This window comes from Fundulus heteroclitus, chromosome 21, assembly GCF_011125445.2.
Source record: "Fundulus heteroclitus isolate FHET01 chromosome 21, MU-UCD_Fhet_4.1, whole genome shotgun sequence".
In the NCBI taxonomy this organism is placed as follows: domain Eukaryota; kingdom Metazoa; phylum Chordata; class Actinopteri; order Cyprinodontiformes; family Fundulidae; genus Fundulus; species Fundulus heteroclitus.
The window spans coordinates 8,372,681-8,398,483 of NC_046381.1; the positions used below are offsets into that span (position 1 = coordinate 8,372,681).

At 39.2% G+C, this 25,803-nt stretch overlaps 3 protein-coding genes across 7 annotated transcripts in view; all 3 read right to left on the minus strand.

Annotated features, from left to right (window-relative positions):
• Window positions 1-702: 702 nt before the first annotated feature.
• Window positions 703-3,738, minus strand: LOC105915827. Its single transcript, XM_012850066.3, has 4 exons — window positions 3,474-3,738; window positions 1,351-1,461; window positions 1,162-1,263; window positions 703-1,062 (listed from the first exon to the last, which is right to left on the minus strand). The coding sequence occupies exons 1-4, from the start codon at window positions 3,663-3,665 to the stop codon at window positions 976-978; spliced, it is 492 nt and encodes a 163-aa protein (XP_012705520.2). The 5' UTR covers window positions 3,666-3,738; the 3' UTR covers window positions 703-975.
• Window positions 3,739-10,693: 6,955 nt separating this feature from the next.
• On the minus strand, window positions 10,694-12,026 carry LOC105915826. The gene is made up of 4 exons (XM_012850065.3): window positions 11,788-12,026; window positions 11,541-11,645; window positions 11,285-11,386; window positions 10,694-11,190 (listed from the first exon to the last, which is right to left on the minus strand). Exons 1-4 carry the CDS (start codon window positions 11,974-11,976, stop codon window positions 11,098-11,100), a joined length of 489 nt encoding a protein of 162 aa, XP_012705519.2. The 5' UTR covers window positions 11,977-12,026; the 3' UTR covers window positions 10,694-11,097.
• A 2,593-nt stretch (window positions 12,027-14,619) lies between these two features.
• Window positions 14,620-25,803, minus strand: part of slc4a2b (solute carrier family 4 member 2b) — an 80,182-nt gene continuing 68,998 nt past the window's right edge. For all 5 annotated transcript variants that reach the window (XM_036125175.1, XM_012850061.3, XM_012850062.3 and 2 more), the window contains 7 exons: window positions 25,381-25,602; window positions 22,062-22,151; window positions 21,810-21,976; window positions 20,050-20,303; window positions 19,798-19,967; window positions 18,966-19,139; window positions 14,620-16,549 (listed from right to left, as the gene is read on the minus strand). In XM_036125175.1, coding sequence (XP_035981068.1) covers window positions 16,469-16,549; window positions 18,966-19,139; window positions 19,798-19,967; window positions 20,050-20,303; window positions 21,810-21,976; window positions 22,062-22,151; window positions 25,381-25,602 — 1,158 coding nt within the window. In that variant the 3' untranslated portion in view covers window positions 14,620-16,468. The remainder of the gene's footprint in view (window positions 16,550-18,965; window positions 19,140-19,797; window positions 19,968-20,049; window positions 20,304-21,809; window positions 21,977-22,061; window positions 22,152-25,380; window positions 25,603-25,803) is intronic.

The following is a 25,803-nucleotide window of genomic DNA, read 5'->3' on the forward strand; positions in this document are numbered from 1 at the left end:
TTTTTCCACTATTAACTTGAATATTTCATCTTTTACCCGAGTATGCCATGTTATCAAAAATTGTGTAATATTTACTCTGGCATTTATTGGTATTTTTACTGTTAATTTTGGCATTTATGATAAAACACATCTTCTGCTGCATAAGAACTAACTTTATCTTAGCTTTTTTTTCACTACTATAAACTGTGTGTAACCCTGTCTCTGTCTTTGCCACTTTCATGTCTGAAGTTCCCCATTGTGGAACAATAAAGGATTTCTTATCTTAACTTACTCCAGCTGAAGCTTCTTCTAAGACAAAGCTTGTGATTTTTGGCAACTCAAAGAAACGGCAATGTACGACTCCTAATGTGGTTGCTTTGGATGGAATAAGCATAGAGACAGAGAGTTCCTATAAATACCTGGGTATATTTATCAATGACTCCCTCACTTTTAAAGCACATGTGCTCCAACTATTGAAAAAGTCGAGACTGAAACAGTTTTTTTTTTTTTTGGCGTAATAAACAATGCTTTTGTTTTCATGTAAAAAAGCAACGTGTGTGCCATCATTTTGTCTGTGCTGGATTATGGTGACCTTTTGTATAAGTGTACTTCCGCCCAGTATCTTCAAAAGATTGACACAAATTAATCACTCAAAGCTCAAAACTAAGGCAGTCCATGCTCACAAAGAGCATTAGAAAAATTAATTAAAGCACCTACTTTTTCTACAGTCATTGCATAAAAGTTTATTGTCACAGATACAACCAGAGAAAATAATATTTCATTTTACATAAAGGTGTCTAGAATACAATGACTTTAACAAGATAAAAATGAACGGAAAGTGGAGCAGAGCTTGATATTTCATGACAGCATTTTATATGTCAGATACAACTGTAAAATAAAAAAGCAAATATTTTGACAGGGTTATTTATGTATATGCATGTGTGAAGCTTTCACTGCTCATCTAACAAGGCACTTCACAGTTAAGGAGGAGCATTTTTATCCAGTGGACAGGGCCATAATAGTTGCACCTCCGGTGCTGTAGGTCATCGTCTTCCAGTGGTCCCACCGTGTTGTCGTCATTGCCTGAAAAAAGAAACACATAAACATCAACATATCTTCTCCAGCAGCTATAACTATAATAAGAATAAATCTCAAGTTGCGTTGCTGAACACGCAGTATTACCTGTGTGAGCCTCGGCTTATGGATGCAGTGAACGTACGGAGCAGGACTGTCTTCTAGCTGGTCAGACTGGGTTTTATAGCAAACGGCACAATCCATCAACGGCTGTGGATTAAAGAACAAAAAAAGCTATCACAAAGGTGTTCTTAGGGTCGTAAACCTGTAAACATATGGTTAATTATCTTTACTCACTCTGTCATTCCTGAATGGGCAACTCTGGAGGTCTGAAATTGTTGCTCCTTTGGCACACCTGGTGGGCTTCAGGTAAAAGTGATGATAGAGGAAACGTGTACCAAACCCAACCTTCAAGAGAGCAGAATAAAGGCTTGGCAAAGTCAAGAAACATAATTATTTTAGGAGACATTAAGGGGTTTTACACACAATATGCATAAGGAAAGAGTCTTGTGTAAATCCAAGATGCATAAAAGACGGACTGAAGAAAAAAGGGTCGGATTTTCCTCAGTACAACCTTGAAAAATAGCAGAGCTATTCTTAATCTTTTATTTATTTATTTATTTATTTATTTATTTAATCTGCTTCTATAGCCAAAACCAATCAACGCAGCAGTAAAAAAAACATAATTTACGACAAAGAAGTCAGACCCAGACGCTTAGTTTTCATACCTAGGCTATATTATTTGTTACCATATTTTTATCCATTGAGATTGAAGACTAAAAAACAAAAAAATAAACAGTGGAGATCTCAACTGTGGTATTCTAAAAATGTTAAATTCAAGTTAAACATATTCTTGTAGCATATAGCACAACAAATGGCTAAATTTAAAGTTCGACAATCATGTCTAATTGGAGGAAACTCCCGGTCAAGAGCTGCACGATGACAAGAAGCATATAATAAATAAAACATTTTGGTAATTAGATTTTACTTTTTTACTTCGAACAGACTGACTACCTTCTATTAACCTGTAATCCATGATTTCCTGTTATCCTGTTGTATGAATGAGCCATGATAGAGATCCATTTCTAGTACTCCACTCTTCAAGACAGCAAAGAAAGGAGAACATAGTGTTCAAACGAGACATGTTTGTTGTTTATAATTCAAGAAATCTCAAGAAAATAGCTACTCGCTTAAGCATTTTCATATCAATGGCAATAATTTGAAAAAAAAGGAGGAAAATAACTTGTATTGGGACAAACACGACCTGAGTAAGGTTCTTGCTACCACAGAAAGGAGGAGGCTGAAATCCCACAGCTCATCGCAGCAAAGAGCGACACTTTGTGGCCACAAAGTCTCTGTAGCCACCGTTGGACAACACCTGCAAGCCATTGCTAAGATTTTAACTTGAGCGCTTTAGTCAGGTGAGAGAATCAAGCTTTTCTATAAAATAAAAGGATTAATCATCCCATTGTTAGATAATTTGGAGGATGTGTTATGCTGTGGGCCCATTTCTCTTCTAAAGGCCCTGGGAGCCGTGTCTAAGCATAGGCGATCATAGAACCTGAAACATTTGAACATTTTTAAACATAAATCTTAAGATCTCAATAAGAACTGAAACTATCTTTTTTCCCCCTTTTGAAATGATTTAAAACTTAAAGGAAATCCTCACAGAAGCTTTTCCCCAGACAACATCCACTATCTTCCTTGTGAGATTTGGTTTCAGCGATAAAAGGGGATTTGTTTTAAAGGTTTTTGGCACATTCAGCAGGAGTGCCAACGAACATGGAGGGTGGCCTGTCTCCTTTCTGGCCATCATTTGGGTCAAGCCGACAAAAACGTACACACTGGTGTAACTCCTGCATGAGAATAAGTTCATTAATATCTCTCAGCGTGTAGAAACCAGTAAAAAATGTGTGCAATGACAGATTTTAGTCAAACCGATCCCTTTAGTTCACACTGATTAACTCCAGACTGACTCTTCTTCATTCTCTCTGCTCCAGATAAGATAAACTGTATCCAGTGTTTTATTTGGCAAGAGCAAACTGTTGCCTAAACTTTGTTGACATTTGAAAATTCAAAGGGCACTTGATCCAAAGCAGATGGAAAAAACAAGTGAGAGCCAGAGGTTTCTGAAAGGCAGATGGTGAGCAGAGTAAACGAAACTAAAACACATTTAAATGAAGAATGTTGCCACTTTTCCTTTGGATAACAACAAAAACATGATCACCTTTAATGGAAATGTATTCCTGTATTTTTCTAAATGTGGGGTGGACTTCAGAACAAGCCAGAGTAATGAATTTCAATCCATTTATCGTAATTCTATAATGCTAGAATTGAACGCTTCAAAAGGATTCCAAATATAACTTCAAATAACAGATCAGGCAGAAAATTAATTATTTTGTGTCAAAACACAAACTTACATCATGCTCGCTTTTGTCCACACTTTTAAAAAAGCGAAAATGGTGCTTCACCCCAGCATGGGAGTTCAGCTGCTCCAAGGCAAGGTCCACTCCTTTCTTGTAGACGTCGGGCAGCTGGCTGTAAGCATCCTGGGCCTCGGCAGAAAGCAGCCCAGCTCCAACGCAAACCAGAAGAAGCAACAGAGCAGCCATCTTCCTCCAAATGTGTATGAGGAGAATAGCAGAGCTTCAGGGAGTAAAAACCCTTCCCCTCTCTCTCTCTCTCTCTCTCTGCTGGCTCAGGACCTGCGTCCAAAACAAGTCCTATTATGGCTGTGGAAATAAACAAGAGAAAGGAAAGACACAGAACAGCAGCGGACAGACTGGAATGATTAATAATGAAACTGAAGGATACACGGTAAACACCAGGATGGATCGACTAAAGGGTTTTCCAGGAAGCCAAACAAAAAGAGGCTGTGAAAGAATGTTCAGGAAAAAAGGAGAATTTAACTCACAGACCAGGACAAAACTTATAGCCACCACTGGTATAGATGTGCAAAAAGCTTTAACATTTACAAGACTGGAGTATAAACAGAGGTATCATCAAATCTCCAATTATCCAATGTTCGACATAGGTCCACTGTCCTCTTCAGCTCGCCACTAGTTTTCTTTTAGACTTAGACTTTGGGGAGTGTTGGCCTAGTGGTTAGAGCAGTGCGCTTGTGCTCTGAGAAGGTTGCAAGTACTCTGTTCGATCCCCACAGCCTGCACTCTAGGTCCTTGAGCAAGACCCTTAACCCCCAATTGCTCCCCAGGCAGCCCACTGCTCCCCAAGGGGATGGGTTAAGATACAGAAGTGAATTTCTCCACTGTAAGATCAATAAAGTTCAATTATTATTATTATTAGTCTGAGGACTGAAATGGCCCCGGAGAAACAATGAAGAAACACTGCTGTGAAAGAGTATCCACCCTATGACATATTTCTCTTGTTTTCTGCTTAAATGTTTCAGGTCAAATTAATTGTCAAAGCAAAAAATGATCACAAACACTGGTTTTCTAATGCCGATTTTTGTTTCTAAACCGGGAAAAAAAGCTGTTAAAACACAACCTTTTCCGTTTAACGAATTTATCATCTTAAAAAGGGCTTTAACACACACAAATAATGAGACAAAATTGCAAAACGGAATCATAAAAACACTAAAAAATGTCACAAAAAAAACAAATTTAAAAGAGGATAAGCAGGAACATTAAAAGACTTTCTGAAGAAACGCATCTTCAATGATGGCACGAAGGTCCAACGAACGCAGGTTCCAGAGTGTGGATGGCACCACTGAAAAGTTCTGGTCACCCCAGCATTTAATAGAGTGAAGAGAAACTGCGAATAGGTGCGATTGATGCCAGACTTAAGCAAAGCAAGATTTTGCTCAGGTTTAACAATCTGAACGTTTCTGTCAATCATCTTAAAATTCCTCCTCGTCCATTTATCCATCCATCCATCCATCCATCCATCCATCCATCCAGTTTTTAACACGTCTATCCCTTATGAAGTCGCGGGGGGTGTTGGTGCCAATCTTCAGCTGTCACTGGGCAAGAGGCGGGGTACACCCTGGACAGGTCACCAGTGTATTGCAGGGCAACACAGAGACAAACAGGGCCTCGTCCATTTAATTAAGTGTAAAAACGTTTTTTGTTACGTATCTGGACAGTACAATATTATCTTTTGTGCAGCGATGGCTTTCCTGACCAAAGACACCAGTAGTTCATGTCCCAGAGGGAGATCCATCCCACGACTCGGGACATCAGCTCCTCATGCTGCGTCCTGGACAGACGAAGTAACTGTTATGCCATAATATTCCATGATGAATCTCAGATTGGATTCTGAACAGTGGAAGAGTTTAACAAAGGAATTCCACTCTGGCCGCAACATGAGACACTCAAGGCTTGGACGGCCCCTTCTTCCCAGCAGGAGGTCAGCTGTGACCCCTGCTTGCTATAAAACCTTTCTTCCACAGACACTCTTCTCCTCAGCATTCTTCTGCAGACCACCCCAGCTCTACTGAACTCTCTCAGAGCAGACAAAGAAGGCCAAAGCATGAGGGCCTGGTTGGCCCTCACCGACACACAAGCCAGCAGCTGAGGGAGATTACCTGGACCAGCCACACTTGATACAGGGAGTGCTAGATTCAACTGCCTGCTTCAGCAGAGGACCTGACTAAATCCGGACAAACAACATGTCTGCGCAAACACAGAGCTAAGTTTGCTGTCTTAACATCACCACCGGTAGCAGGAGCAAAGATCCTGCATGCGAAACAGCTCTGTGTATTTCTTCTCAGCCTGTACAGGGGAGCGAGCCAAGGTGGAGCAGAAAGCTGTGGAATTCTGAGAAAATCTGCTCCAATCGGACTGCCACCGGTTCAGAGAACGTGCTCAGACCAGGCCTCCATTCCCTCCCCACGCTGTGATTAGCCACATCATGCTGCAGGGCTAAACGCTAGCCTGCCAAGAAGAAACCAACAACTTCCTCCTTCAACGCCCCTTCCGGGAATGGCCAAACTGAACAGAACTGACACGAGAAAATGACAGAGGTTTGGGCAGCGGGCTGAGGGTGAAGAAAAAGGTTTATTGGGAAAGGTTTTGTAAACCTTTGTGACCCATGGTGTTTAGAACAAAGGGCTAACCGGTAGCTCGCGCTAGCCAAACTGCTATTAGCCTTGCTAACATCCGGTTTCGGACCTTTCAAAAGGAGTACGTTTTAAAGCATAAAGCGTAACTGTTCTGCTCCGCAATCCTCCGATGGTGTTATCTGCCTTATTCCCGCATCAATATGGTATGTTAATGCCGGTTTTCAAGGCAATTTTGGCAACTTGATGTTGTAACCTCTTAGCCACCGAGTTGCTGCAGCGACCCCATGCGCCTGGAGGGAGAATCACATTAACAAACTCGGTCGTAAGGGTTTAAATTATTTTACAGGACAAACCGGTCCTCAGAATATTATTTCAACAAATAATGTTTTGTTTGACTTGGGCTTTGCATTGTGAATGGATTGAAATACATGGCAAATGTTTTAACTCCATTCCATGTTTTTTTAATCAGATCTGCAGTGAACCAGTATTCACTGAAGTATTCTGATTATGACCAACCACTTTTGTTTTGTATTTTGTTTGTTTTTGCATGTAAATAGTTCCTTAGCTTAGCTTCTTTTTATCTTCATTTTGCTTAGTAGTTTAGTTAAGTTTCACTAGCCTAGTAGAGAGGATTTATTAATCGAAATATTGTGTTAATTCAGTTAAACCGCATTACATAGTGATGTTCTCTGGATGTTAATTTTATTTCTGTTATTAAATTCTTGAACTTGAAAAGAAGTTGTCACTCCTTTATGCTATGTGTGTGCAGGTTTTGCTGTTAAAAAGATCGCTAGTGCTCAAATTCATCCCTTTCAACCGGTGTCCTGATATCAGCTTAAGAGCTGATCATCACCAGACAATACTTAACAGACAGAGAGTTATTTAATAAACATTAAATAACTTTAAACAGTGTATAATTCCACAACATACCGCTGGAACAACCGTCATCCAGACCCAGCTACAGGTGGAGGCACTGACCAATCCAGATGTGTCTCTGGAGGATCTGGTAGACTCAGGAGCTCCATTGTTCGGTTTTCCACATTACATACAACAGTATGACTCGCTCGGTAAAATCAGTGTCCGCCATGGTTAGTTGAAGAGGAACCGGCAAGTGCAAAGCAAGCTGGACGATATTTCGTTGCATTGTCCTTGGAAAGTGTTTGCGAGAGAGAGGCAAAATGTCCTATTAATGTATCCTGTGATAAACTATAACCCTGTTCACGGTCTCCCCTGGTTCTTTTATCTGGTAAAGTGGTGTTTCTATTGTAGACTTCTGTAGTTATAAAAAGACTAACTATATTTTATCTAAAAGGCAGAGGAATGTTTACAGATTCAGTACTGGGTTCTCGTAACAACAAAACGCAACCAATACCTGAGAAGTCTATTTGTTCACTCACACAGACATTAAATAAGAAGCATTTGTCCACCCATTCAGGGGCGTATACAGTATGAACAGTTTTCTGTTCATCACACAGGTGGAGAAGATCATGCAGTAATGCAGACGTGTCCTTGCTGACACATTTTCCCATAAACAATCATTCTGTCCAATCCAAGTATGTCAGCCTCTGGCCTCCAGAGTCTGTTTATCTGTAATTTCCACGGTAACAACCTTTGCAGTCCAGTCTCTGTAATTTCATAACCTCCAACACTTGTCTGGCAGTGTAGCATTAAGAATTGCTGTCCTATTGCCAAAGTGAGCCCATCAGCGTTACTTGTGATTTATATATGCAAAAACCTTTATTAGATTGGACACAAAGACAGGATGGTAGAAGATACAAAAAATTAAGAGAAAAAGATGAGACTTTATGCTAAAAAGGGAGAAAATGTGAAATAACAGAAGAGAGGAAAAGGAGAGCGATATAACATCTTCTGAGTCTGCTTACACACCTGCAAAAAGAGATATGAAAAGAAAAACAAAACAAACTGATAAAGTATTACAGGTACAAACATCCAACGCCTTGATATCATCACTGAAAAATACACATTATTTAATACGGGACGGATAAAGTGGCAGCTAAACCTAATAAAAGGGGTTTTCTGTATAGAAGTGAATCTCTAAGCCCCTGAATCCAAGCACCTGTAGGTGTTTGTGAGAGTGCACTTGTGAATGTAAGGTTTATCCATAAGAAAAGACAGAGGAGCCCCAGGAAAACCCCAACAGCCACAACGCCAAAGACCCCTAGGAGTTGTGGTGACGAGCCCGTGGCCTTAATTTTATGCCAGGCCCAGCTCAAGTGTCCGCCGCTTAAAAACCAAATCTCTATTGAGCAAAGCACGCAGTTTCAGCTAAAGTCCCAGAAGTGGCTTTTTGTTTTCATGTTTCCATAAAAACAGGATGGCAAGTAGATGGCATCTCATGTTTGTTCTGGAGACTTTGCGACCCCTAAAAAACATTTTTTGTAGCAGTTCTCCAACAGTTAGATTTGGAGACCTCTTCTTTTAAAAGGTCTCACTTATTCGTCTTCCTGTGTGGTATGCAATTAAATTTTGGTTCTTATCCACCCAAGAGTTGTAAATATATAGCCTCGTGAGACCATCCTGATCTCGCGAGCTTTCAAGGTTTCACTCGCAGATCAGTCTGGCTACTCTCCGTTAAAGAAAATTTGGAGCCGTTCACCAAACGAACGTCCAATCAGCGTTGGCTTTGAGGCGGGTTGAGGTGTGACGCAACGAGAAGATCGACAGTTCAGTCTAAACAACATGGCGGTTTCAGCCGATGAAACTACCATTAGCGTGGCTATCGAGCAAGTTTTATCGGAATTACAGAGTATTTCTTTGCTGAGCTAACGAGCCTTTACCTGCAGCAGCAAGAGTAGCTTGGCTTGTGGTTGGCATGTTGACGAGTACGTCATATGCTTCGTTGATCTGATTGGTTTATTTGGCCCGTCTATCACCAACATAGGCCAATCAGCTAACCAGTATTTTCGCCCCTTCCCAAAATTACTTCAACGGAAGGTTTCCAGATGGATATGCGAAGCAAATCTATCTGGTCAGAGATAGATAAAAAAAAAATGCCAAGCATGTAAAATAGTCCCTTTATTCTCAACAACCATCAGGGGGCGGTAACTTCCCTTTAAATGGCCCACTGCACAAAGGCTAAAGGAAAAGGAAATATTTTATCTGGTGATTGTGAGATCCCCCAACTATTGCCACCCTGGGCAACTACCCTCATAGCTCCATTTTAAAAAATGCCACTGGATGCTAATAATTGCACCATCAGTGGCCTTATTACAATGAAGGTATAAAAAATAAAATTAACGAATAAATAGAAAATTAAAAAAATGATATTAAAAAAACTTTGCAAGGAAAAAACAAACGTCAGCAGTGATCAGGGGAAGGAAAGTTAAATTAGCTCTCTGTTGCCATAAAGTCAATTTGCTGCATTTACATGAATTAATTTAGAAGCAATCCAAAAAATGTTTAAAAAAAAAAAAAAAAACAGCAGGACTTCTATTCTGAAGAGGCCTCACCAGCAGGTCTATAAAGCTTGGAACTCCACACTACTCCAGACATTTTGAACTGAGAAATCTTCCCGGACAGGAAAAGAAATGTCTTCAGCTTCAGAATAGAAGTCCAGTTTTATTTTTTAACCTTTTTTTTTGGATTGATCCTGACGTGGATGACTGAAAATCTTCACCAACTTATTTAGAAGCAGTTTCAGTATTGTGGGAAGTTATTAAAATTATTTGCTCTGTGCACCATCCATTATTAGTCACAGAATGGAAGATCCTTTAAATGCTTACCCAGCTTAATAACCATGTTCAAGTCAAGCTGCCCACTGTTTTAATCTAAACTCTTATGTTTGCGGTTGAAAAAGCTCTCAAAATCTCTGTTGGATTCTGATGGTGCAAAATGGTGGAAATGTTTAAAAGTAAATATACTACTGCAAAAACCTGCAACTAGATGAGCTGTAGTTATGGTGAACAAGAAAGTACACCCCTGCTCCATTCTAGGGGTGCATTCTAAAATGATTTAGTCTACCACCACATTTGAGGAATTGACTTGCAAACAAATCCCACATGTTTGTGATTTATTCGCCAAATTAGGAAACTCGTTACTGATTTGTTATGATTTAAGAGGAAACATAGTAACCAGACGCTTCTTATTAAAGATAATCTACAACAAAACAGACAGAATGGCTGGAATGGCCTAGTCAAAGTCTAGAGCTCAAGACTTAGACAACTTTATTTGTCATTTATATGCACAGGGCGTGTATAGAACGAAATTTCGTTGCATACAGCCTGTAAATTGCAGTAAAATTAAATTACAGTATAAACTTGAGAGAGCAGAGCAGTAATGACAGTCAGCAAACCTTTATGTACAGAAGACAGAGAGAGGAGCTCCGCAGTGTGAGAGACAAGTCTCTACCTGAAAGGTGACCCTACAACCTCACTGGGTGTACTTAGTTTGTCAGAGCGCTTTACAGTTTTGGCTTTTTATCCGTTTATAAATAGTCACATGAGGCATTAAATGTAAGTAATTTATAATCAGGTCAAAGCCAATTTGTTTTTCTTTGCACCCTGATAACCTAAAACAGCAGAACTGAGAGGTGTACTTTCTTTTCACTCTGCAAAGAAAATGACACTGATTGTAAAAATAGTCAAAAATAATCAAAAGTATTGAGGATCTACCACCTTTATTTATATATATAAAAAAAGCACCTTAAAATAATCTGAGCCAACAAAGTGCTGTCCATATACAACTGAAAACAGTAAAATTAAAAACAGACAAAGTTAAATCTAAGGTGCAAAAGTAACAAAATTCAGTAGTAATTTGTTTTTAACATCTTAAACGATAAAGTACGATACGTTTGAATAATACAACATGTAGCAGAGACGACGGTTAGCATTAAAACGTATTTCAGTACAAAAGGTATGAGCTTTATCATTACTTTGTTATGCAAATGAAACACAGGTAAAGTCTGAAAAAAAATTAAAAAGTGAGACCGTCCTGAAAGCAACACAGGTGGGAGAATAATTTAGTCTTGATTCATTAAAACTTTCTCTAAATGCTCAGCAGGTTTATCCGTTGGTTCCAGTTACTAAGAGCAGACTCGGAGTCCCGCTGCTGTATCCCAGAGCGTTGCATTTCTCAATTCTGGTGGTCTTCATGTCCTGCAGAACAAAAAGGAGGAAAGACGCGTCAGAACCCTGAAATGCTTCGGCGCTAAAGGGACGGTGAGCAAAGGTCAAGAGGGATCAAACCGACCTCTGTCAGCACCGGCTTGTGGACGCAGTGAATGTACGGCGCGGGCTCCTCTTCAATCTCCCCCCTGAATGTTTTGTAACAGACTGCGCAGTCGATGAGCGGCTGCATGAACGCACACAAACAAAAACGGCAGAGGCATGTCAGGACAGGGGCCTTTGGACCCGCATTCCACATTTCCCAGCATTACCGGTTCCTGGGAGCAGTAAAAAACAAACAAAAAATCTGACAAACAAGAAGCAAAACACGGGAAGCTTACCCTGTCTTTTCTGAACTTGCATCTTGAGGAGTCGACGGTTCCTTTCTCGCAGTTTGTGGCTTTTAGGTGAAAGTGGTGGTAAATGAAACTCACTTCAAAACCACCCTGAGGAGGGAAGTGAAGCAACAAAGAGGAATTATTTTCCTTCACGTCTTCCCAATATTAAAAACCTTTTCCCCAAGATTTTCCTCCTAATGCGCCTCCAGATAGCCGTTATAGAAAAGGCAAATTAAAAAAAGCACAATACCTCAAATTCATTCTTTTCCACACTGCTGAAGAAGAGAAAATGATGCCGGATGCTTGTATGGGCGTTGACCTTCTCCAGGGCCAAATCTACCCCCTTCTTGTAAGTTTCAGGAAGGTTATCGTAAGTCTCCGCGTGGGAAGGAAAGGCAAGAAAACCGAGACTGAGGAGCCAGAGCAGGAAAGCAGCCATCGCTCTTTGTTTGTCTCAGACCGACTGTGGAGCAGCCGCCCACCTTCAACAGACTTCCTGAAAAGAGGGGGAACATCCGGCCCTCCTTTCCTCGCTGGATTTAAATCTGAGGGTTACAAGCTCGATCACGCCTCCCTGTTGATCTGCAACATTCCTGACTTCAGGGCTGTCGGCACTCTGATATTAGATAGTATTTCTTAAGTCTTCCAAACCAAATTGCACAACAGCTGTTTATGTAATCACACTTTCGACAAATTTAACCTAAATATGAACCGAAAAAGGACATTTTCTTTAAAACTTTGTTTCTGTGACACTCACTCTGTAGGTAAAAAGTTTATAACTGTGTTTTTCCAACAGTGTCTAAGAGTTAAACTTAGCATCCATGATTCCATTTTTAATGAGGAAAGCATCAGAGTGAAAAGAGATGATCATAAATAAGATTTAACAAGTCTGAAATAGTTGAAAAGTCCATTTGTTTTGAAGATTTTTTTTTTTTTTTTAGTCTAAAGGATACATGTCCACTATGGGTTTAGAAAATCATTATTGTAAAAGTAACCAGTGAGTAAAATAAAAATTTTAAAATGAAAAGAAAGCAAGGATCAACAACCCAGATACCATCAACAATGATAAAAATGTATCATTTTACTGTTAATCATAAAGATCAAAATTCCCATCAAAAAAGCTTTTGATTACTGTTACAGATAAAATAGTCATAGCAATATTAAGATATTTACAAAAAAATTATATTAAGATAAAATTGATATTTTTGCTAATAAGAAAACTAATTAAATATTTACTAAATATTTCATCTTTTTAAAGAAAGTCTTGGGCAAAGGAACAGAAAAGGCAGATAGTCATAGTAATTATTTATTGCAATGCTACAGCACGCAACCTGCAGCAATAAGGCGCTGGTCCGGTTTGGTCCGCTCTGCTACATGAGTGGCTCGCTCAAATATTATCAGAGCAGGAAACTCCTACTTATTCAACTCCTATTAAATTTTATGTAGTTTTATCATGGCATTTTTAATGTCTGCGTTAAGAATGGCTGGGCGGAAACTAATCCTCCCTTAGAGGCTTGTGGAAGCAAGTTTGAGCTTTTGCACAAATGTCTTGGTTCATCAGACTAAGCGAAAGCACAATTATTTATTTTTATGGAGCAAAAATAGCCTCAGCCATATATCCTTAAATCTCTTTGTAAAACCCACCTCTTCTTCTTGGCTTTTGATACCATGTAGTGTTGATTTTTATGTGTATACATGCATATTTTTATCGTGTGCGGACAGTGCCTTTTATTTATTTTAAGGCTTTTATCTTTCTATCTTCCACTTCATCTTTTATTGTGTTTTTATTGTGATATATATTTAACGTGTTTTGTTTATTTGTACAGCACTTTGGAAGCCTTGTGTTTATTAAAATTGTTCTATATAAATAAGGTGGATTGGATTATTCGGGTACCGCTTTGCAAACGCCATCCCTACATTTAACTTGTATATTTATTTTTGCTAACAATCAATTCAGGTCTAATTAAAATAGGGTGAATAAAATTATCAAATTAACAGAACATGGTTATACTGTTCATACCCTTTAGTTACCAAACATCAAAAATCAATCAAAACCCGGCCCTGGATAAATGAAACACAAATAAAGCATAAAATATTCTATATAAAATTCAACAGTTTAACTACTGCCTTGTTTCTTTTGCATTGTCAGTAATGGATCCCATTATGCTAATAAATCCAAATAGACTGCTGAGTAACATGCTCCTATTAATTAATTGAGTGGTACCTTCAGTCGGAGCATTATATTATATGTTCAACTGTTTATATATAAAAGCTTGCATGGGAAGGGTTCCTTGCCTAAAAGTGACTTTTTATACAAAGAACAGAGTTTTGGCCAAGATGCTGAAAGACATTGTGTGTTTGTTTCTATATTCAACACTATATTGTGGGAGCTACTTGATATTCTGCTGCAAAATGTTTGTCATGTTTTGTTTTTTTCCCCCCTTTGGGTTTTCACGTAAAAACAATGATTTTAAATGAACATGTAAACTGGTCTAAATTGTAAATCTGTCTTTAGTCTTTCTGCATCCCCCTCACTCGCTCTCTTCATTAAACCTGATCAATGTCAGCAAACAGCTGGAGGGGTTTTTGAAATCACAGATTTTAGTACAAAACATGCAGGCTATGCATTAAGCATGGATGCTCTTTTTATGAAAGCATCCAAACAGTTTTGAGGGGAACTGATGGCAAAGAGGGGACACCATTTCTCATCCAGACCTGAGGGACAAGTGCTCGAGCACCACTAAGGGTCCATCTGTGTCACATAAGACAAGAACAACCAAATGTAGATCGATTCGTCAAAAAAACCTGCACCAACACCAATTTAACAGCTCTGGAAAGTACTAAAAAAAAATGGTAGCCTACCAATGCTGCAGGTCAACAGGAGAAAAGAATCACAGAAAAAACCCAAAACTCAGTTGTGCCACGCTGGTAGAGACACACCTGAGAAAACAGGTGGCTTGAATAAAATATTTAACCATGGTTGTAAATGCCTTCTTTCTTTAAAAGATTTATGAAAAAGTGTCTTCACTTTGAATACAGGCCATGTTGTGTAGATTACAAAAAACAGAAAATCAAAACCAGATAAATAGAAAATAACTTTTATTTGTCATCAATATCGGAACCATCGATGCACAACTCATCAGCGACAGCTTCGAGGACTTCATATTGCAACAGAAACAAACCTACGCACTTCGTAACGACTTGATCACAAAATCTGCAGCTACAGAGGCACACTGATCAGAAACGACACAGACTGCACAAAAAAAAAAAAACGGCACCTCTAACAAACCTTTGTCGTACATAAAGCGCAGCTGAGTGTCTGTACACAGTAAAAGCAGATAAACCTTCTGTAGAACTCATTAAACAAACAGCAGATGCATAATTCAGAGATGTTTGATTGAAAAGTGCTGAACACTGTAACATGCGCCAGTCGTGGATCACCACTCCCCCCCACACACACACACACACACAGGCACTTGAGACTTTGTGCGACTTTTGACTCAAAAAAAAAGGCACTGTCTCTGTCAGGATGAGGCGGGACGACTCAAAAAGGGGGAAAGTAGTGTTTGACATACATATGTGGCTGTAACAGAAGTCAGACAGTGTTAAGGTATTTGACACAGTCAAAGCTTTAACCGGTCCATGTCACACTGATGCAACATGATGCAAACCATTAAAACAAATTAAATAGAATAAAACATCGTTTAAAAAGCCTTCCCTTGCAGATATGCATCAGTTATTAGCATTTTCTGCACAGTCTGGGCAGAAATTTGGTTTTAACTGAAATGATTAAACCTTTACTTAATAAAAACAACATTAAAATCTGGAATGTTTTTAAGAGTGTCAGAACAAGAAAAATCAGAGATGACCAAAACTGCTACAGCTTATTATTCTGACTGCATCCCACATAGTAGATGTTTGGCACTTGGACAAGTAGTGATAAATTTACAGCATCTCCCATAAACCAGCCTCACCGAGTGAAAACATTTGAACATTAGTGCCCTGCACATGTGCATGTAGACAACTCAAGTGTATTTACGATACCATGGTGACATTTTAAATTAAAAACAATGAACTCTGCATGATTAGAAACATGATTTCATGGCATTAATGTAACAACATAATTGCGGGTTTTTTTGGTGAAACATAACAGTAATCCAAGATCTCCCTCTGCTGGTCGTCTTGCATCACTGCAGGCACTGAATTTGATTTAAACTGCAGCATCCCCACATTAAAAAAAAAAAATAATAATGAAAGAGCGGGCTAAAAATCCATTATCTAAAGCAACATCACAGTTTGAGGTTTATAAGACCACTAAGCAGCTAAAATAATTACATACAATACAGTTCAGATTTGGTTTCTCATGAAAAGTGCTACAAGCATTGTGTTTAAAGTGATTGACTGTCTAAAACCAGACAGAATGAGGTGGGAAAAAACAGCTCAGTATATCTTATTTCCTTCATAAGGCGCTTAGTGGGTTTGAAAGGAAGAGGAAAAACATAACATGACTAGCACTAACAACATGTTAATATTACAGGAATGTATCCTAGATATCTTCCACATATTCAATGTGAATCATAGCAACCTTTCAGGGCTAAAAACTAATCGGTTTTGCACACACATGTACTGCTATATATTATTTAGTTTGTGATCACTTTGTTTCATTTGGAATATTATCTCCCCTGAAATAAATGTTTAAATAAAGTCATGGGAAAAAAAAGAAGAAGAAGCTAAATCTCTTCACTTTGTTCTGTTGAGACACAGAAACCTGACGCTATCCAGCACAAAAAGGCGCCCAGATGGAGGCATTATTGACCAGGCCCTCCAGCGGGCTTTTTAATTCAAGTTTCTGACCCAGAGCTCACTGGTTTGACAGGTTTCGGTGTTCAGTGGAGTTCAGCTCAGTGGTGATTGGAGGCTCGGCAGCGCAGCTACACCGGCATGTGCATCTCAGAGTACTCGTCGTGACAGTCGCGCTCGTCAAACTTTGGTTCTGCATCATCGCCATCCAGCTAAAAAGAAGAAAAAACAAACAAGTAGAGAGATGATGCAACGGTAAAGCATGCGAACACTGGGAATAAAGAGGTAAAAGTTTATTACAGTGGTTCTCAAACTGTGGGGCATAAGGAGTAGCAGGGATTCTGGGTAATTCTCAGAGGAATGGCTTTCCTAAATTAAGAGAATGTAGGTATGAATGTCTTTGAATGAATAATTTTAATAAACTCCTGAGAATAAAGCTTAATATAACCGTTTTTTGTCTTGGATATTTTCAGCTCGTCCATTTCAGGTTTCTGTATTTCATTGATGGGGTGCGTGTCAGCCTAAAATGTTTTATGCTGTTTCTAATGGTCTAGGTGACAAAATGTTGCAATGTTGAAAAACATCTGTTATAAAACTTTAAAGATTCTGGGTAATCTTCAGAGCGACGGCTTCGCAGCATTAAGATAGAGGACAATAAAAGTTACATTTTTGTTTACCCATTTTGTTTAGATTTTGTTGGGATGAGGGGTCTGAAATTTTTTATATTCTTCAAAGGAGGGCGCAGCAGAACCACTGGTTTATTCCAATCCCACTGATTTAAAGGCAAACAAAATCATAATAAAATTTATAATAAAATTAAAAATAAAATCCCATTTTAATGCTGGTTAATAATCTCACACTGAAAAATGGGGGAAATCCCTAACTTTAAATTAGTTGTTTTCGTTTCACTCTGCCATTGTCAGATAAGCGTTATTACAGCATTTATATGGAACATTAATGTTGATTTAATGCTGTTTTGTATAACTTTAGGATTAACCCATCAAGCAACCGACCACTACAGTGCCCCTAGGTTCCCGAAGGGATAACTGCATTAGTTTAACTCTGGACTTGCATTGTGAATGTGTTATAATGTGTTAAAACACGTTGTAAATTAGTTAAGATAATTTAATCTCATTCCACGTTCTTTAAAATGAACTTTAGTTTTCTAACTCAGATCTGCAGTGAACCAGGATTCACTGAATCATTCTGATGATGCTGATGATGATCAACCACTTTATTTTGTCTTTTGTGTGTACATGGTTCCTTAGCTTCTTTTTATCTTAATTTTGCTTAGTAGTTTTAGTTAGGTATCACTAGCCTCATAGAGAGGATTTGTTGATTGAAATATAGTGTTGATTCAGATAAACAGCATTCTATAGTGATGTTCTCTGGATGTTCATTTTATTTCTGTTAATTCTTGAACTTGAAGAGTTCCCCTGTAGTTGTCACTCCTTTATTCTATATGTGTGCAGAGTTTGCTGTTAAAAGAACGTCAGTCGGATAAACGACTCATTATTTTCAACTATTGTCCTAATATCAGCTGTTTGGGCTGATATTCACCGGACAATACCAGGCTGACAGTTACTCATTAAATATTAAAGAACTTAAAACGGTGCATAAAGGCACAACAAAAGTAAAAATTAGCTTTCTCCTCTTTGATCTTAAATTAGATACAACTGTTTATTTACAAAGGCTCAAGCAGAAAGTGTATCGTCCAATTCTGGTATGCAAGAGTGAAGATGATATGCCTTTTTTATGTTTTTTTTTTATTTGTATCGGAAGGTCAAAGCTTTACTGAATTAAAATTAATGATTTGTGTGCAACAATATTGAGCCCTCATTATTTCTGTCCAGTGCTTAGAGTCTGTTCAAAACTGAGATTAGGATTAGGATGAATACTACTAATCCGAAAGGAATTCTAATAAAAAACTTTTAAAGTATGCACATTACAAATTATAATACACAATAAAAAGAATAGTTCTAATAAAACATGATCTATAACGTGGTAAGGATACAATGATGTAATAACTAACACTGCTCCCTTGTGGAACAATAAAGGATCTTTACTAGGCTGAAACCCTAGGCTCCATCCGGATACCCTAAATAATAGCCTCTAGCTCCTGCTCCTTGACCTTCTATGAGATCAACAATAAGAACTTTATCGAGGGAAGGAAAGTAGCTTCTGACTGCTGTACTGAATTCGGACAGCTTTTAACTCAGACGTTATTACGTGACGTAAAAACACATGGATGGCGAGAATCTAATCCGGGCCTACAGCCGTCCGAAAATTAACTACAAAGTGCGCGCTCTCTTCTCTCTGGACATTTTCGTTAAATTCCGTGAGGTGGCTGTGCTGATACGTCATGTCACGCAAAGGATTCTGGGATACCTTAAGGGTTCTTAGCACCGGTAAGAGACGTTGCGTGGTTCCTTGGCAAAACTAGCCACTGGAGGAAGCATACAGGCTCCTTTTCCTACCTCCTTCCTTACTGACCGCACTATTCAGACAGCACTTATCATGGCGACCGCTGATGCACTTCTGCTTGGGCTGAAGAGTCCTTGCTCTATCAGGGTATTCTGATGGAGCCAAAATATGCAATACAGGTGGCGGTGCAGGTGGTTAACTTACACATGTCATCTCTCTTTCATTGAAGATGCGACGCAGCACAAACATCTTGACAGGGACGGTGAGGATGAGGACGAAAGGGAAAGCCAGAGACGCCTGAGTGGACATGACCAACCAGAGAACGACCAAACACACCACCTGGATGCAGGTGAACAGATGCATGCGCCACGTACGAACCTGAGGGACACAAATCAATCCGTTACACACCAATTTAACTTAAGAGTAGGGCTGGGCGATATGGATTAAAAAATAAATCTCCGGTTTTATCATACCAAATCCGATTAATCGATTTTTTCCTCCTTTTTGTTTCATAAAAAGAAATTAAAGAAATTATTTTAAAACCTTGCTTTTATGTCAAGCATTTCGTCAGGGAGTTGACCTGAATTCAAAGTGCAACTAAAAACAAGCTGTGAAACATGCTTGTAAAACAAGATGGCAGCCGTGCCATTATAAACAATGAAAATATAACAAAACATTTGCTGCTAGTGGGATTACACATTGAGCTAAGAACAGGCTTCACTGCACTTATGAACTTCAAACTAAGTTAAAAAAAAGTAAATAAGTAAATGAAGTACCTCGTATTATGGTAAAAAAAAGTTTCCACTTAACAATATTTTGACAATATATTTGCCTAAACATATATTCAGCATCACATGCTGTTCTCTTCATGGAAACCCAATAAGTGTATTGGCAAAATAAAATCCAGATTTTCCAAAAATGAAATCTTAAAGAATTGTAAATTTGATTAAATGGATTTATCGCCCAACCCTACTTAAGAGCACATATTCCCGGAGCCAGGGAGTATTTATTCAACATCTTACGTCCCTCCTCTTACCTTGCGTACGTAGGTGTGGTCAGGGTGATACTTTGGTGGCATGAGCAGCAGCAGCATTCGCTCTGTTAGCTGGATGCCATTGAGCGACATCACCCCCATGTAGAGGAAGATGCCAAACAACACGGCCAGGGGGATCTGACGCAGCAGGTCACCGATCACAATGGACATACCTGGAAGACGGCAACACCAGATCAAGCTACCGGTAAAAACAGCTTTAACGGGAACTGAGAAGCCCCAGTGTCCGACACTCACCAACCATGATGGCAACCAGGAGGCCGGTGACCCTCTGCTCCTTCACCTCCTGGATGCGAGGCTTGTCTCCGGGGGCGACGGCTTTGCTCATGACCGTGAGCGCGTTGACGTGGGTGACCGAGCGAACGGTGGCGGCGGCCATCCACGGCAGGCCGAACAGAGCGGAGCAGCCGCCGAGGACCACGATCAGCAGGAGGTCCAGGTGGAAACCGGAGCCCTTGAGCAGCATCCGCTCCTTCTTGCTGACAATGAGCCTGCGGGGGATAAGAATAAGCACGGCTCAGTTCTTTTTCTTTTGACTCGTCTAGAGATTACTGATGCAGGCACGCTTTGCATTGACAAACAATTACTTTACACTGCAAAACATTTAAAATTTATCCACAAATAAAGCTGAAGTAATGTTGGGATTTCCAGTATAAGTGAATAAATGTTCCTTTACTCTACCAGAGTGATATTTGGGTCGTTCCTGTTATACCAACAGTTTTTGTAGCATCTCTCTCCACACACCAGAGAAGGACTCTGTCTGCTTACTTGCATCCATTTAAGATTTTAGGCAACATAAAAGGTCTTGTTTTCAAAGGAGTGCCATGAGAGAGAACAGTGTAAAAAAGGAAAAATCTGGATCAATGTCCTTTGGACAAACGAGACCAACATCAGGATGTTTGGTCAAGATGTACAACACAATTTCCTAATCAAACTCCTACACATTATGCAGATAATGTTCCAGAGTTTTTGATACTTTAAGTTGATTTTTACAAAGATCAGGGTTTCCCTCAGCGTATTATAAGCCTGGCGGGCCGTCGGCTTTACCTGGTTTAAATAAGCGATCCCAGAAACCCTGCAAAGATTCTCGATTTATTTGTGGCAATTATTTATGCAGTAGAAGGCATTAAATATTTAAGAGAAGGAAAAAAGGATTGGAAAAAGGAAGGAAGAAAGGAAGCAAGAAATGAAAGAAAGGAGGACAGAAGGAGAGAGAAGGAATAGGAATCATTGAAAGATGGAAGGAAGGAAAGAACGAAAAAGAAGAAAGGAAGAAAAAATAAGAAAGCAGGAAGGACAGAAGAAAAATGAAGGAAGGAAAGAGGGGAAGTAGGGAAGGAAGCAAGAAAAAAAATGGAAATACAGTAAGGAAAGGAGCAAGGAAGCAAGCAAGGAAGCAAAAAGAAAAGGAAGGAAGAAAGGAAGCACACCAAGAAAGAATTGAGGTTGAATGACAGGGAGGGAAAAAAAGAAAAGATGAGGGTGAAAAGAAGTAAAGGCCCAGGGAGAAAAGAAAGGAAGAAGAGAGAGGAAGTAAGGATACAAGGAAGGAAAGTAGGGTAAGGTGAGACCAGAATCAGAATAGGCTTTATTTGCCAGGTACGTGTACACAAACGAGGAATTAAACTCTGGATTGTGCAATGCTCACAGCGTGCTACTTGTACAATAATGCAGTAATGAAAATCTGCAGTATAGAAAAAAAACACATGAATAGACTAAACAAACTGAGACAACATTGTAATGGTGCAATGAGTGCAAAGGATGCAGGCGTAAATATTTCCATTATTATGTACATGTCGGAGGTGGAAGTGCTCTACAGATGCACATACAAGGCGTTATGAAAACAAACAAAGATGGCATGTCTTAACTCCCCTGAGTCTGGAGTACATCGTGTTTCTCAGCATCATCTTCACGTTAATTTAGGAATAACCCATATTAGTTGACAATTTGCCAGCAAGGATCAAAACACAAACACCTGTGTCTGCAGTGTTACTCACGTGGTGATCTGAGTCTCCATGAAGATGAGGATGAACACCAGCAGAGCGGGCAAACAGCAGGCGAACATCATCCAGATGGGAAATTCGCCGTCCGAGCCCAGAGGATGGATGATCCAGCCTCGTTTGTCGGGACTCGTCACAGAGAACCCGCTGGGGACGCTCAGTTTCTGGACAGAGAACAGAGACGGCACTCAGCGTGGCTTTTGTTCGGATCAACGACTCGGAGGGAACAGGGGACCCACTGAGACCAACCTGTGTGTACGTGTCTTCCACACTGTAGTCCACCAGAACCATGATGAGGATGGCAATGGGGACTCCGAAGTCTCCAATAATCCTGCGAAACTAGAAAGCAAAAAACGCAGACTGGTTGGAAACAAAAACCCACTCACATTTTTTTTTCTAACATTCCTCACAGCTCAACCCGCCAACGCCCCAAATGGGTCCCTTTTATTCACTTTAAATGGTTTATTAGTCAATTTTTGGCTATTAATGCTAATGGATTATTATTATTATTATTATTATTATTATTATTATTATTATTATTATTATTATTATTATTATTATTATTATTATTATTGCACAATCCTTACTGGCGACCATTTTTCTAGATACATTTAAATTCAGCCATCTCATGAGGTGATGAGACTAGTTCCCATCCAAGCCTCTAGGTTGAAATATTAAAAGTTTGCTATTTTTTGCTTTGTCTCGATAAAATAACGAGCCGTCATGACAAAAATGACAAAATGCACCTTTGCCTTCAGGGGGCGCTTCCAGAGTGAGAGTTTTAGCTGAGTGCACCCTCAGGCTTAAACAGACGTGGGTTTTAAGCAAACAAAATTACTTTTTGTACCATTAGGCTACCCTTATAGACAGCTGATAAATAGTTTATAGATATGTTAATTAATCGGTAAACAATTTATAACTCATTAAGCTTTTATTATGCATTAATTAAGGCAAAGCAAGAGACAAAACTGACCTATTTCTTGCCAAATATTTCATCTAGAGATGCTTATATTAAACACTTCAGACGAAATTACTACCTTGTAAGTACAAACCAGGTAGTTTTGTCTCTTGCTTGCCCTTACAATAAACACTTAGGAAAGCGTTATAAAGTGTTTACAGATTAATGACATTTATAAACAATGTAACAGGGATCTATAAGGGTAGCCTTATTGTAAAGTGGTACCTTACTTGTAAAGCATAAAATAATAATTTTCAAATAGCACTCAAATGTTCAACCCAGTTTCAGTCATAGGTTCATTTATACACACAGACACTCATGGACATGTAATTATCATTTTGGAGATGAAACGTTATTTTTAGGGATGTCCGATATTAGCACAATTATGTAATATCTGTCCATATCCTTATAGGTTCCCCCCTCCATAATGAAAAGCCGATGATATAATGGCTAGATTTTGTGAAATATGCTGAAACGAGCGCTTTTGCCAACACATGACGCTCCCTGATGACGTCATCAAACCTTGCCAGACAGCAAACTGTGTTGTAGCAGCGAAGCTAAAAGAAGTCTGCACGTTTGTAACAAAAAATGTCTGAAAAATGTTGTGACTTGCATGATGTGAAATTAGTTTATATTGGTATCAGCTTATATTGGAATCGAAAAGTCAGTGTTTGGAATTTCGGCATATCGAATATCGGCAAAAAAGACAATATCGATCATCCTTAGTTATTTTTCAAAGATGGAATCATTTTACAACAGCTTTCGTGAGGTTTATAAAAACACATCTGGGTGCACAGGCTAGTCACAATAAAGAGTTTCCATGCCGCCGTCAATTAATATGCGCACCTCCACTAACATTTGCCTCAATGACCATGTTGCAAGATGCACCACATGTAAACATTTTGTATTCATCAACAAGCTTCTGAGATAATTCTGGCTGGACGTTGACCAACTCATTTCATAAATGTTGGACATCGTATAAAATTGGCTGGTGTCTCCCTTTTTGCTGCAGTCTTTGAGCAGGGTCATATAAAAACGGTTGCCCTCAGGTTTAAGGATGTTTGATAAGGATGCTAAAGACCAACTTATGAATCACTACGGCTCAAACTAGCAAACTAGAAGATAACACAAAACCATTGTCCCGGTCCAAAAAGAAGTCAGTTTAATGTCAGCATTAAAGCAATAGAAAAACCAACAGGTCAATGATCCAAATCAAGACCGTTTTTGGAATGGATGAAGCAAGCCGACAGCAAGATGGTCTTGAGCCTACTTGGAAATGTAAGAACCAGGTTTAAAAATGCAGGAAGAAGAGTGGTCAAATATCCTGACTAGGGTTATCAAAAGTATCGATACTCAAACACTGTATCCGGGTACAATACTAATTTGGCATGGTATCCATACTAAATATTTTAGGATACGAGGCAAACGGAGAAGGGAAACTCAAAGATCTTGACAAGCATGTGAGCAAACACTGCTTGAAAGTGGCAACGGCGCCAAGTAGCACAACAAACTTGGCCAAACATCTCAAGGATGATGATGAATTCTGACAGGTTAGAAAACGAAAGTGATGTTAGTGCGACCAGTGGTCCAAATTAACGTTGTGTGAATAGCTGTGGCTAGCATGCTACTAAGAATGTGTTAAATTTTAGATTATTTAGCATTTATTTGTACACTTATTTAACTAGCATCTGTGATTTAACCGGCTTACAAAAAATCCAGAATATTAGCTTGTGGACCTAATTCCTGTTATGAATAGTACAAATGAAAAATGGAAAGAAAAAGTCAAATAATACTAGACTTGCCTTTGTAAACATATCTAAAGCTTTTAAACAGCTTTATTAGCTTCCATTCCAGGAAATGTAGACATTTTAAACTTTTTTTTTAACACTCCTCCTGGGAAATGTTGAGATAATACATTGTTTTCACATTTCTGCCTAAAAAGTGGATCAGACAGCTGCAGCTGATCCAGAACGCTGCTGCCCGCGTCCTCACTAAGACTGAGAAAGTAGAGCACATCACCCCAGTTCTAAAGTCCTTACACTGGCTCCCTGTATCTCAGAGAATAGACTTTAAAATCCTTCTGTTAGTCTATAAATCCCTGAATGGCTTAGCACCTAAATACATCACAGACTTGTTATCAGTGTATCAATCCTCCAGACCACTCAGGTCTTCTGGTTCCAGTTTAATCTGCAGAACTAGAACCAAACAAGGAGGAGCAGCATTTAGTTCCTATGCTCCACTTATCTGGAACAAAATTCCAGAAAACTGTAAAAGTGCGGAAAGCCTGAGTTCCTTTAAATCAAGATTAAACACATTTGTTTAGGATTGCCTTCGACTGTTAAACTGTTTTACTGGAACATCATTAGTTCAACTTTGTAGACAGTTTTTAATGTATGCTTTTAGTTTCTATTTTCCCATGTTTTATTTTGTTTCCACATTTTATTCCAACTTGCTTTTATTCTGTTTAATTTTCCTATATTTTAATCATGTAAAGCACTTTGCATCGTCTTTGTACTGAAATGCGCTGTAGAAATAAATGTACCTTGCCTTACATTTTAACTGAGGCCGATTATTTTCCTTGCATAAAAAAAAAAACGCCTGTATGCTCACCCTTCCGGGGAAGAAGGCGCTGTTCTTGAACTTGCGCAGGTAAAAAGCGATGAAAAACGTCCCGGCCATGAGGACCAGAGAGAGCAGCGCGGTGTTGGGCTCCCCGGTAACCGTGACGACCTGGGTGCTGTTGTTCTGCGTCACCGTGATGTTTTCTGCAAACGCTTCCCCTTCTGCGGTGCTGTTGAGGGAGCAGCGTTTCAGCGGGTGCTCCTTGAATATCTGAACACAGAAGTCAGTTGCATTAAGGTTAATCACCAGCATAGAAACATTTAGCAAGTACTCGCAGCTCATCAGAAAGCCTTAAACCTCAACACCTTTAACGTCTGAGACACAGAGCTCTAGAAATAACCAAATCTTCCTGAATCATAAGCCTGGACAATAATTAAACCTTCAGCCAATTAATCTTTCAAAGTAAATCAG